Source organism: Arvicola amphibius, chromosome 4 (assembly GCF_903992535.2).
Source record: "Arvicola amphibius chromosome 4, mArvAmp1.2, whole genome shotgun sequence".
Classification (NCBI taxonomy): Eukaryota; Metazoa; Chordata; class Mammalia; order Rodentia; family Cricetidae; genus Arvicola; species Arvicola amphibius.
The window spans coordinates 155,797,302-155,811,307 of NC_052050.1; the positions used below are offsets into that span (position 1 = coordinate 155,797,302).

The 14,006-nt window shown below is 49.3% G+C and overlaps 1 protein-coding gene across 1 annotated transcript in view; it reads right to left on the bottom strand.

The window, feature by feature from the left end:
• The window catches only part of Col4a2 (collagen type IV alpha 2 chain), a 134,324-nt gene that overhangs the window by 44,932 nt on the left and 75,386 nt on the right, over positions 1-14,006 (bottom strand). Inside the window, exons 5-8 of the mRNA XM_038327236.2 lie at positions 5,292-5,426; positions 4,977-5,021; positions 1,900-2,016; positions 593-664 (exon numbers count right to left, since the gene is read on the bottom strand). Coding sequence (XP_038183164.1) covers positions 593-664; positions 1,900-2,016; positions 4,977-5,021; positions 5,292-5,426 — 369 coding nt within the window. The remainder of the gene's footprint in view (positions 1-592; positions 665-1,899; positions 2,017-4,976; positions 5,022-5,291; positions 5,427-14,006) is intronic.

Sequence of the window (14,006 nt, forward strand, 5' to 3'; positions counted from 1 at the left end):
GTGTGCAAGTGAGGCCAGAAGTCATCATCAAACATTATTCCTCAGGAGATAACCACATGGTTTTTTGTTGTTGTTGTTGTGTTGTTGTTTTGTTTTGAGACAGCCTCTCATTGGTCTGGAGATCCCTAAGTAGGCTACTCCGGATGACCACTGAACCTGTCTCCAGCTCCCCAGTGCTGGGATTAAGTATAAATCACAGTGGCCCACTTTTCAACATGGGTTTGGGGATTTTAACTCAGGCCTTAGGGCTTGCAAGGCAACTGAGCCATCGCTTAAGCCACTAAGAGCTGCTGGGTTTAAGCATCATTGTGTTCATCTACCTCTATTTAGGGCAGAATTGGAAATAAGCATGAAATATACAAGCCCTGCCAGACGGAGGCATTTGGCCTGAGGCATTGAGGACACAGGGGGAGAGGAAGTAAATACACCCCAAACAGAATGTGAGGGCTGCAGTCACCGCCTTGAGTTACACCATGACTCTGTGAACCCCTTCCTTTCATTCCTTCTTTCACCCAGGGCTAATTCCTAACTAGCTTTGTTGACACTTTACATGGGATCCCCGAGTTCCGGCTCCCGCGTACAGCAAACATACCCTGTATTTGATGCGGTCTTCATCAGGCAGTGCGTAAGGTTCACCTTTTTGCCCCTTGGGTCCTTGGGGCCCCTAAATTAGCAGATACACCATAGAAAGAAAAACACAGAACAACCCATTATCTTCCAGCACGACTGTAATGACACCGGAGATTGTCAGCTTCCGTTCACAGTGTCCAGTGTCCCCACGGAGTATGCAGGCAACCCCCGTACCAACTTCCTTAGGATCCAACCATAAGTCTGAGGCTTTTTATTTCACTCTCTTAGAGTTAAAATGGAAACACTTTATAAGATTTAAATTATCTTCAGAACCTCCATAATCATTCCCTGGTACAGAACTATGTCATCTTTTCTTTGTAATGGCATTGGTGCCCAACAATATAAATATCTTAGAGATATTTAATACAGGAGAGTGATTTGAGTTACACCAAAGATAGGCAGTCAGTACAAATGGATGCACATCACCTTTGAATATCTATATGTAATCATTATTTTGCATTGACACATATCTCTTGGTCATGAAACTTAAGCTTGACAGACAGAAACGTAATGCAGTCCACTGAAACACCGAACCACCCAGAAAGAGACGGGTGAGTTGGCACCACAAGGTGGAGGTAGAACCCAGTGGCCATGGAAACCAACTCGCTGCAGGATGGAGCTGGGAATGCTTACTCATGGCTTCTTCTCACCTGGGTGTGTCTTTAAAAATGCAAAGGCTTAATGAGAAGACCTGAATTTGCAAATACAGTTCTGAAAGAGCAATTTAGGGTTCTTGGCAAAGATCTCAAGAATGAAGTCACCAAATGGACAATTTCAGGAATATTATTGCCTATCTGCCTCTTTGTAGATGCTGGAGAACCGGACTGCTTTCCAGGTCCCCAGAGATCCTATCATCCGATTCCTAAGAGACACTTGGGACAAGATTCAAGCTTTCTGGTTCTAGCTGTGTTGCTACAGCCATTCACTGTTATTTGACCTAGAATACTAGAGGAGATGGAGTGACCCGTGTAAGACAATGGTGAGAACATACATCAACTCGCCTGTCTTCCACCCAACTGTGAATCAAGAATAGGGACAATGATCTTTCTTGAACCCAGGACAGTTAGTAACAAAAAAAGAAAGATAAAACTGGGCAGGAAAAGCAGTTTCCATCAACCATGATGGCAACGATAAAGCTTGGCAGAGGTGGCCCTCTTGGCAGGAACCTGGGAAGTGGAGCCAATGCCACGTTAAGTTTGGTCCAGGTACACAGTCTGCCACCTAGACTTCCAGGCTAAACACACCACCATGCTGCCCCTATATACTCACAGGGAGGCCAGTGAAGCCCCCAGGTCCAGAGGGCCCTTGTGGCCCTGCGTCTCCTTTGGTTCCATTGCAACCATCATAGCCGGGTCTTCCTCTGGGCCCGCCTTGCCCTGGGTGTCCCTGGAAAGCGGAACAGAGGGTAAACAGTCACGCCTTCACACAATCAGTCCATAAAACAGCGGTAGATGTTCTCAAAAGCCCCAGCCCCAGCACAAATCCAAGGAAAAGCTAACTCAAAAATGGATGAAGAACGGAATGAAACATTAAACAAGCAGAGATGCAGGCACGCCTTAAGCAGGCGCAAGGCTGTTGGCGGGGTGCCGTGCCTCTCAGGTCTTAAGGAACGTGCCTTTCTCTGCCTCGCTTCTTCAGCAGGCAGTGGGAACAAATCCTGCAGGGCCATAAGAGGCAGCTGTTAGATGGCTTTACAGCCTCACTGAACTGTGGATGGCGAGCAAGAGAGGCCAAATCTCAAATGAAGGCGGTAGTCACACCCCAGAGTCACCTGATGAGCTTTCCTTGGTGACATACTGCTTTAATGGTTTTGCTGTCATTTGAGACAAGGCCTTGCTAAGTAACCTAGGCTGGATGCCAACTTGAGATCCTCCTGCCTCAGCCTCCTAAATGCCGGGGTTATAGGAATCCACCACCATGCCCTGCAAAGTTTTTGATTTGGGCATGAAAACCAGAACCCTGAGGTAGTCAGAGATGCCAACTGGGAAGGCAACTTGACCAAGCATCTGCCGCATGACCAGAGGGGCATGGGTTGCTCTGAGCTGGTTCAGACAGATGGGGCAGAGCCAATAGCCTACGACTGATGCTTTATTAGAGCACAGACTGCTTTGAGATTTACCTAAAAAGTACTCATTTAGATGTGTTTTCTAATTGTGGAATTTCTTTAAGTGATGTATCTTGGTAAAAACCAAACATATTCCAAAGTGGTTTCTGAGGCTATTTTGGATGCTTTTTTTTCCCCCTGAAAAATTTAAGAGTCTGGAAACAAATCCCACATAAACAATGATTCTGAAAAATACTAAAAGAAGATTTCTTCCTTTGAACATCTCTTTGCTTTGGGCAGCTTTGGCCTGTACTTTGGGCAGTTGTGCTGTGGTGAGCCAGAGGTGTCCCTGTTGCTCTGTGAGTCCAGGAATATGGCCTTCTGGGGAACAACAAGAGGGGCTTCTAGACCTGGCCTTTTGGTTATGCTGCAAGGAATTAACTTTCTCCAGGTTCCACCTAAGCTCCTCTTCTCCCCGTGGCATTTCCCTGAAACCTATGGTTGAGGTCTTCACCCGTTTGGTGGAGACCGCCTGCCTACCGTGGTTCCTTCCCAGACCCGACCTACAACACCAGACAGTGATCTTCATTTACAGCTGAGCTTTGAAGAGAGCGCCTAGTCACTCTGACCTAAACACCCACCCTGCAGGATCTCCTCACTGGGACACAGCTCTGAGCTCCTCATAGCTGTTGCCGTGTACAGCTTTGAACATGTAACACAATGCAGTCCCTTTAAGATCAAGATTCACAAACTGATGGGCGCTGACAAATGACACTCAGGGCCACACCGTCGGGGCTGTGTGTTCTCCGCAGTGACGGCTGTGAGTAGAGCCGTAACCGTGGAAACGGTGGTGACTGTCCCTCTGACTTGGTAATCATTTGCTTCTGATATGAAATAAACATGCAGGTGGAAAAAAAATTGAACGGGAACGATACACATCGGCTTCCATTCTATCCCATAATGTCCCTCCATCTTAATTAATTTGGGTTACCAAACCATCAATACGGGAACTGTTGTCCAAAGAGTTCCAAGAAGTAATTTAAAAAAAAAAACAAAAACAGGCAATTTAAGTTTCAGACTATTTGTGGGAAAACATTTTTTATGATTTGTTTATCTCTGCCCATTCCTCAAGATCCCAAGTAATGCAAGTTACTTCCTTCTTGCCGACTACTGTGTGGTGTAACCCCAAGTCTGCTGGAGCACACTACGGTGACACTGAGGACCTAGGCCTGCTGGGCTCATGTTCCGGTAAACATGGCCGCCTTCCCTCTGCCCCCACTTCCCTGGTTCCTGTTCCTGGTACTGGTGGTGCTAGCAAAGCCGGGGAGCCATCTCCTTCCTTCCCTGTGTGTGCACAGTAAGTGGGGAGACACACGCTAGTAGGGCAGGCTGTGCACACAGGTGAGGTTGAGTCCGTGCCTCCAGCTGCAGCAGCAGACCAAGGGGGCGGGACAGGGCGTGTGATAAACACACTCATCTCTGAGCTCAGGTCTGGCCAGGTTGCCTGGGAATCTGTTGGCTGAGTCCTACGAGGAAGGCTGTGTGTGAGTCAGGCTGGCTTTTGTTTTTGTTTTTCTGACACAAGAAGCAAAGTAAACTAGCTCATAAAAACACTTTTATTGCGTTTTGAGATTTTCTCATGAGCAAATTATGCTCCCACCCCTTCTGTGTGTGTGTGTGTGTGTGTGTGTGTGTGAGAGAGAGAGAGAGAGAGAGAGAGAGAGTTGTGTGTGTGTGTGTGAGAGGTGTGTGTGTGCACGTGGTGACCTATTGACCTATTCTGTAGCTTAGGTTAGCTTTGAACTCATGGCAATCCCCCTGCCTTAGCCTCTCAAATGCTAGGATGAGAGGCATGAACCACGCCCCATTTGTAGCTTTCCTTTTGACTTGCTATGTGCAATCGCCACAGAGAATCAGGGCTGCTGCAGAAGCCACTGTGGGGCTTCCTTCCATCCTGGTACTTGCTGGGCCCCTTTATATTCAGATTGCCCAGGTGGCCGATGAATTCTCAAGGCCCGTTCTTTGCAGACCATCTGTGAATTAGGTTCTATCTTTCTGGCTGCTAACAAGGTCAAGTTTTACCCAAGTAGAAGTGGTTCTGCAGCCCTATCTATAAGAACCTTCAGGAAGGAAACCCATTGTTTGTCTGGAATCCAGGAGAAAACCAAGCACAGAGAAACCCCCACCCCGTTTGATGCTATAAACAAAGCAGCCGATTCATTTCAAAGGTTTCTTTAAGTTACAAATGCATTGCTTGGAACACACACACAATGTTTAACCTCTCATCTTCCCAAACACTTACAGGAATTCCATCGGCTCCCGGGAATCCAGAGACGCCTCTCGCCCCCTGGGAAGAATCAGAACAATTAACAAGAGCAGAAAGGCCCCGTGCCACCCACAGCAGAGAACCCCAGTCAAGACCCCCAGTACCACCCACAGCAGAGGACCCCAGTCAGGACCCCCAGTACCACCCACAGCAGAGGACCCCAGTCAGGACCCCCAGTACCACCCACAGCAGAGGACCCCAGTCAGGACCCCCAGTACCACCCACAGCAGAGGACCCCAGTCAGGACCCCCAGTGCCACCCACAGCAGAGGACCCCAGTCAGGACACGTACCACATCTCCTTTTGGTCCAGTTGGCCCAGGAGCTCCGCGTTCACCTTTGTCTCCTTTGCGACCCTGTAGACCTGGGAAGCCTTGCAACCCTGGAGGCCCATTGTACCCCTGGGTGCCCACTGCCCCTGGCTGACCCTGTGGGAACAACACAGGTTCAGCATCACAGTTAAAATCAATGCATTCTCAGTCACAATCATTTTCCAAACCGTACTTCCCATTCTCCAAGATCTACCATCCCCAGGAACGTTATATAAATGGCTGTCTCCTAGCAGAGCCACCACAGAAGGATCACTGGCTGAGGAAAGAGCTCAGAGAATTTTGGGAGAAACGTATCCAGTATGGAAAAATGAGAGACTTGATAGATGTGGTTGATGGTGAGCGATCAAATGTTGAGTTGCAATGACAGAATCAACATGTTTGACTTTTAAAAGTCTCTTTCGGGTAAAACGCTCCCAGCAATTTTCTCAGTAGAATACATGCAGGAGCTATACAAAGCATAGTATATCCTTCAATGGGATATTACTCAGCCTTAAACAGAAAGTACCGACACACGTTCCGACAGGCATGAACTCCGAAGGCATATGCTTATGAAATAATCAGCAATAGCAAATACTAAAGGGTCGCATTTATGTGACGTCACTGAAGGAGTCAAGACCTGTGCACTGCCACACTTTTAAGCCCTGAGCTGCCCCGGGGACAGGGGGAGCTGTCCACCTTTGCTTCTGATGTTTTCCTCCATTGCCCACATGGACAGTCTTTACTGTAAAGTGCATGTCTTTTAAAAAAATATTTATTTATTTATTATGTATACAATGTTCTTTCTGCGTGTATGCCTGAAGGTCACAAGAGGGTACCAGACCTCATTACAGATGGTTGTGAACCACCATGTGGTTGCTGGGAATTGAACTCAGAACCTTTGGAAGAGCAGACAATGCTCTTAACTGCTGAGCCATCTCTCCAGCCCTAAAGTGCATGTCTTTACTGAGTGCTGAGAGGCCATATTTATGTAAAGTACATGTCTCACAGTGTTTAAGTGAGAAGACAAGTCTCACAGGAGGTGAGGTATGGGGTGATGTCATGGAGGTGCCATTCAGGAGCAGGGAGACCTTACTCAGGGCTCGTCATGCCTTTCTTCTACTGGTTCTTGTAGGAGTCATGGGTCTGTGGGTGGAAGAGTCCCCTTCTTTGACTACAGAGATGGGTAGGAGTGACTTAGAGATCCACCCCAGAGTTCAGGCACCCTACCTCCTCAACCCAAGGGGAGTCTGGAAAGGTCCCTGGGGCTCCATCTGGGTCAGTGTCTGAGTGGCAGATATGGGGCTCCCCTCCCCCATCCTTCATGCCTTCCAGCATCATCAGCCATGCCACACCAGCAAATGCCCAGCCAGGGCGGGACAGACTCAGCATCCTGAGTGGTGGAGTCCATGGATCTTAGCCACTTTGAAGAACACGACAGACAAGAGGTGGGTCCCACTGTGTGGCTTCTCATGAGGACGGAGGTCCTGTGGGCTGCACACAGGACCACTGATCGCACCCTGCTTCAGAAGCACTTTGGTGTAACGGCTGTTTGTATGTTTGGTAAAAGAGCATGTTTTGGCTTTGACTCTTGTGGGCCTTTTCCAGACACATGCATCTTGGTTTAGTTTGTGGTGGTAACGGATCTACCTTTCCTGGAACGAGACACATGCGGCGGACCCTCAGTTCCCCATGTCAGGTTGAGGCCACCCCTTGCCAGAGTTTACAGCCATCACTCCAGGGGCATGGGGCGCTTCTCACAGTGGCATCTATCCTTACTGCTCACATCCTGCAAGTCTGCCAGGGAGGTTAATCATTCCACACCTGGACCCATATGTGGGACACAGGCCACCTTCATCCCTCATGCTCATACCCCTTCCTGGGCCCCCTTGACGGGAAAGGCAGAGCATGCCCTGTTTCTCCTCCACTGCCAGGAGTCTTCTAACCTGCTCTTCTCGGACAAGTGTCGACCTCTGGGGTAAGCTCTAGTCTTGTCTTCTCTGGAGCACACTGTCACCTCTTCATTGCACAACCCAGTGGTTTCCCTCACCGTGCAATCCCCACCTTTATCCAGGTCCAAAATACTTGCCTTTCCTCAGAAAGAAATCCAAACCCATTAAGCAGTTCCTCCCCATTCTTCTTCCCTAGTCTCTGGCAGCCACCTTCTGTCTCTGTGGTTTTCCTGCTCTACAAACTGACAGAAATGAAGTCACATGATGTGTGTGTGTGATCTTCTGAGTCTGGCTTCCTTCCTTTAGCGTAACGCTTTGAGGGCTCATTGACACGGTGGCACAGACCAGTAACTCATGGTTGATTATCTTCCCTCTGTTTGAATGTAACAGTCTGTCCTTTCCTCTGCTGATGGGCATATCTGAGTGTTTCTATATGTGTGTGCCTGGCCATGTACGCCGTAGCACACATCTGGAGGTCAGAAGACAGCTAGGTGGAGTCAGGCCTCTCTGGCTACCTTTCCATGGGTTCTAGGGGATGAAACACAGGCTTCCAGGGTGCACTGCATACACTTCTTTGCTGAGCCATCCTGCTGGCCCATGCCACTTCTGCTACTTTGAATAGTCCTCTTAGCAGCACATTTGTCAAGCATCTGCCCGAGTTCCTCCTGTTCAGTGTGTTCAGCGTCCATCCCTCAGGACTCAATGAATCCCGTGACAGTCCCACATTTAAGTTTCTGAGCTACAACTCGACTTTTTCCCCAGTGGCCACACTGTCTCGCGGTCCTACCAGAAATGCTCTAATCTCACATCACCCGCAACAATCTTATCTTCTTTGGCTCTAGCCAATCTTGTCAATGTGAAGAATTTCTCCTGAGTGCTGAGGGACTAGAATACTCTACAGCATCCAGGCTGCTTCTCTCCGGGAAGTGGGAGGGGGTATCTGGGGAGAGAGAATGTATGCTGGGGCCTGGGCCTGGATGGGCATTTGCACACACCCCAGTGTGCTCCTGGGAGGTGTGTCTGGACCATCAGGCTGGGACTTTCCCCAGGACGTCCTGCCTGATGGGGAAGTGTGCCGTGGAGTGTGAGCAGCAGCTGCACACGCAGGTGATGAGGGTTTCCCTTCGTGCTAATCAGCGGCGGCAGACGCTTCCATCCTCTGATGAAAAGTCCAGCCCTGAAAGCTTACTTCCATCTCTTCCTTTCCTTGTATAAAGAGGTTAAAAATAAAACTGCCCTGAGAGAAGGTGTCCACACACCAACCTCAAACTCCGAAACCCACAAAGCTCTTTAAACTTGTGCAGTGTCCCTGAAGATCTCCTCCCTCCCGCAGCCTCCATCTCCAAGCCAGGGACACTACAAAGGACCTATAAGAGCATGTGCCCCACTTCCATCCCATTCTATCCACAGGGATGGGCTTCCCAGGAAGCAGGACAATGAAAACCATCCTTCCACCATGCATCTCAGGGAGGTGGCCCACCAGAGGTTCAACAGCAGCAATCCCATTTCGTCCCTTGGTGATGGCATGGAGAAGGACTGAGCACCAGTGGGGAGGAGCCATAACTAGGCATAGAAAGGCTTAGAAAGGCTCAGCATTGAGGGCTGTCTGCTTGGCTCCTAGCTGACTGAGTTCTGTCCTTGTGTCTCTGTGTGGGGTTATTGCAACTCCTCGCTAAATTCATTAGAAGTCCAGTGTCCCAGGCACGGCTCTGGAACTTGAATCTGTATTTCACACAGTCCCTGGAGGTTCCTGTGTGCACTGCTGCTGAAATACCACCATGTCCCTACCACCCCACTTCCCTCCACTGGGCACTTAAGGGAGGAGATGGTTATCTTTTAATAAGAAAGATCTCTTTAGGACTAAGTCGAAGCTCAGAGAAAGAAGCTCTGGTTTTTGAGTCAGGCAGTGGGTAAACACATTTTGTCAGTTAAACATTAACTTTAATAAAATTTCCCTACAAGACAGAATAAACAGGACAGGGGTTTGTCCATTTGACATCCTGTTCTTCTTCCCTTTCTGGAGTCATGGCTGCTGTGTACCTGGGTCACCAATTGTTTCTGGCAGAGAGCGAGGCCAAATTCAAAGCCAACTTTATTAAGTTCTATGGTTCTGCAGGAGGTGAGCTTAGTCTCCTAGCCTCTGAGAGTGCTCCTGAACTTGGAAAAGTTCAGGAAACAGGGCAACATGTCATCAGACTGTTGAGCATGCAGATGTGCCTAGACATTGGGACAAAGGCCAGAGAAGCCCCAACACTTGTCTCCAAGGACAGTCCAGCAGGATGCTCAGTCTGGCTGCAGCTTTTCCTGCTAGAGCAGAATAGACCCCGGTGACGCAAAGCCCAAGGCTGAATGGTAGGAAATTCCCGCTCCTTCCAAGCTGACCCTTCCTGTCTCACCTTTCCGGGGCACTAGTCACAGACCCTCCTGCCCTCTCCAGCTCCTTGCAGACTCTCCCTTCCTCCGGGGGCAGCAGACCATGGCTCTTGCTGATCCTGGGGAATCCCTAAGTCCTTGTGATTTCTGTAAGCCCAATGGCACACACTGGAAAATATGCGAGACATACGCAAAGGCGGACATCTTCAGGATCTGGGAGATTTATTCTTTACCCCAGGATTCCAGACGGTCTCTTGTGTTCATAGGGATGTCCAGTTCACGCGTGTGCACATGTTAGCCCATCGCAGTGCGAGTTAGAGAGGACACACTAAGCAATGTTGAATTCGTTATATGACACAGGATGACAAGGGCTGCAGAACTACTCTCCAAATGATTTAGCAGATTGTAGTTAAAACTTAAAGAACAAGCCGGGCTTGGTGTGATGGCTCAGTGGGCATAGGCGCTTATTGTCAAGACTGACAATCTGATTTCCATCCCTGGGACTCACACGGTGGAAGGAGAGAGCTGACTCCCAAAAGTTGTTCTCTGACTGAAACACACATACACAAATGCCAAGGCACGAGTGTACACATATACAAATATATGTGTATATGTGTGTGTGTGTATAATAAAAATGTTAGAGTAAATAAAATACCCATGTGAGGAAGCAGACGTTCAGCTATAGTCTCAGGACTCTACAGGAACATTGCACTTGAAATGGATCACATTCAAGTTAAAGAGATAAACATAAAAAAAAAAAAACCCAGCCACCCACCACCACCGTCATCACCATCACCACCGTCATCATCAGGGAAACTTTGGGTTTTAAAAGATTTCTTAGACACAAAAATCACATAACAAAATAGTCGACAAGATTAAAAAGTTTGGTTCTCCAAATCCTGCTGAAAACAAAAAGACTCTGAACTAGTTAAGTCCGGCCGGCCCTAACTAGATTAAGGGCTCTCTGGCAACTTCTAGTCCAGCCTCTGGCAGCTTCTTCTCTGCACTGTGTACCCGGGAAGCTCGGGCCATGCCTCATTTCAACCTCTCTCCTCAGCAGTTCTTGGCATCCTGCTAGAGCTTCTGCCCACCTGTGAGCGGCTGGGCACTCACCTTCCGCCCTGCCGCTCTCTGGCTCTTCCCACCCGGTTCCGTTTTTAGAGCATTTCCCTCCTGTTTCTGCGGTTTTGAGGTCTGAGCCCAGGGTCTGGCACTTGGGAGACACCTGCCACTGATCTACACCCCCAGTCTGAACCCCTTTGGGGACCACTATAACGACCTCACAGTTTCTGCGGTTCGGCCAAAGGGGGATGCCCTTTGGAGGAGGCCCACCACCCTCATCTGTCCCGGCCACATTAAGTTCTGTAGACCCTTTGAGCCTTTCAGGAAATACTTCCTCTTGCCTTAGCCCCACGCCAGCTCTGTAGAACGGCTAACTGCTGGCTCCATGGAGGGTTTGGCCTAGCTGTCTGCACAGCAGACGGAATGCTGCCCAGGCTCTCATGATGAAATCATCAGGGAGACCACCCAGACTCATGGAAGGAGGCCTGTGTATCAGACCACGCTCAGCATCTGATTAGATAATGAAGTATCGTGGGCAGCTGAGGTGTGGGTGAGGCAGGGCTATGGAATGCTGGATGCGCCTCCTTCAAGGAGGCTCAGGGCTGGTAATGTTTGAACCTGGCTGCTCTGCGGACAACTGCCCACGATGAGCTGGATGTGCTTAGCAATGGGTAGGACTTGGGGGGAATGGCAGAGGTTTCAAAGAATCAGGGGTGTGTACCGACATCAGTCTGCAAAAATCTATAAAAGGAAGAATCCCATGTTTACTGAGCATCTCGGTTTTGAAATGTAGTCAACATTCCTGGTGGGAGGAACAGGGCCAGGGGAAGAAAGTGCAATTTGAGTGGTCAACACCAGGCGGCAGCCGGCCTCAGCCTCCGGGCCTGTTAGGAAACCTGCCCTCTGACTTGAAGGCTCTGAGCCTCTCCAGGGTCACACGACTCATCTCTTGAGGACAAGAGGGTAAGCCCCTCATTTGTCATGGGTGCTAACCTCCCTTAGGAATAATCCTGAGGAAAACTGTGGATGCCTGGTTCCAGTCAGCCCAAGGGGCTGTCACATTCCTCTCCCCTTTGACAGAGTGCTTGAACTCAGTCTTTACCCTGGTGGCCCATGCAACAGTAACTTTATGTGACATTAGATTGAATTCCTCCCTGAGACTGAGTCAGAACACACCTAACAGGCCTGAACCTGGGGCATTCTCGCTTAGAGTCATTTCCAGCTTTCTTAACACATTATATTTTAATTCCTACAAAGACCAGGAGCACATATCATTAGTATGCCCATGCTTTGTGGGGAAACTGAAGTGGGAGTGTGGTCAGCTAGCCTTGTGCATTCTGGGAGAGTGAGTTCACACACAGGAGATCCACTGGCAGCCTAGGTATGCTCATTGCAGACAGAGCTGAGCAGGAACTGAGGTGTGAAACCAGGCAAGGCAGGGCAGGTGTGCCTAATGGGGACAGGAGTGTCTCCCAAACAGCTGGGGAAAGAAGCGTAGACAGAAGTTTCTGCCCCGCCGGTCCTGCAGACGTTTGGTCCTAAAGAAACACACAGGGGCTTATCAGCACACAGCTGGCAGCAGTGTGGTTTAGGAACAAGATAAAAGGGTATAAAAGCGATGAGCAAGATAAATGGGTATAAAGGTGACTTCTCACTGAGAGGCTGGGAGGCAGACCACAGATGGTGGACGGCTGGCAGGCAGACAGGGTCTCTGGGTGGTTGAGAGCAGAGCAGTGCACGCTGTTTGGCTACCATGACCTACTTGAGAAGGGAGAGGGACTGTTGCAGTCTCTGAATGGTTGGAACCCCATCAGAGACAGAGGAGCCACCATAAGGCACCTAAGTGTGTGTCACTTGAACCTAAAAGCTTGAGAATGCCTTCTAATGAGAGACCTCACCCCAGCCCAAAAGGGCCAGAGGGAGGGCATGGCTGGGTGGTGACATTTTCTATTCCTCTTTTCTCATATTCATGTGGCCTCTCAAGTGTTTTTGTTTATTTGCTGTTTTTATGTTTTGAGACAGGGTCTCGTCTAGTTCAGACTGGCCTCAAATGCTACACAACCAAGGATGACCTTGAACTTCTGATCCTCCTGCCTCTACCTCCCCTGGGATAACAGTGTGAGTCCCCACACACAGTGGATGCCGGATGCTGAGCTGGGGATCAGACCCAGGGCCTTGTGTATGCTAGGCAGGCACCCTGCACACCAATTAAGCTGAAGTCGCAGCCCCTTGCTGGAGACAGAACCCACACCCTTCACGTGGTAGATAAGAACTCTGCCACTGGGCTACACTCCGGCCCTAACCCTTGAAGTCTGGTGGTTAGTCCACACCAGGCCACACACAGCCTTTCTTCCCTGAACCTTTGGAAGGATCTGCTTCTTGGGGGCGAGTCTCATGAGAAGACCCTCCAGTCCTTGAGGGCCGTGTTTCCCTATAGAACCACTCTACGACACCGTCCCAGCCCTCAGGCTGAGGTTGTCTTCTGGGCAGTGACTAAGAGGCAGAGCTCACAGCCAACTGTGGCTCTGCAAGTGACTCCCTGGTGTCCTGTATTTCCTCCCCTCCATTGATTTCCATCTAAGATGACCCTTTCGGTGACAACGGACGCATATCCAAAAATGAAAACAGAACACAGGAGCCCAATGTTCCATATAGTCTGTGGGGAGATGAGGATGGCTCAAGTCTGTGGGGAGATGAGGGATGGCTCAGTTACCCAGACAGGAGGCCCAAGACCCAGTGACACTCTTCTGCATTCCAGAGGGTGACTCAGCAGGGCATGTTCTCAGGACACATGACAAATTCTTTTCTTTCCTTTTCTTTTCTTTTTCCTTTCTTCCTTCCTTTATTTTTTTCTTGAGGAGGGCTTTGTGTAGCCCAGGCTGGACTCAAATGCACCCTGCAGCAATGGATGACTGGCTTCTGATCCTCTGGCCTCCACAGCAGGACCGGAGGACTGGACTGGGACTCTGATGCTGGGCAAGCACTTTAGCGACCGAGTTACATCTCTACCCTTCCTTCCGAAGATTTTACTTGCTTTTATTTTATGTGCATGGGTGTCTTGCCTGCGTGTATCTATGTGTACTGGTGAGTAAGCAGTGCCCAAGGCCTACAGAGAAAGGCGAATCTCTCAGAACCAGAGTTAGGGACAGTTGAGAACAGCCACATGGATTCTGAGACCGGAAGAATCCAGGACCCTTATGAAAGTAGCTAGTGTTCTTAACTACTGAACCATCTCTAGCTCTATATCCAATTCTTTGCCTTTATGACATTTACATTTTTATTTTATTTTCTTTAATTTTACTTTATGGGTGTT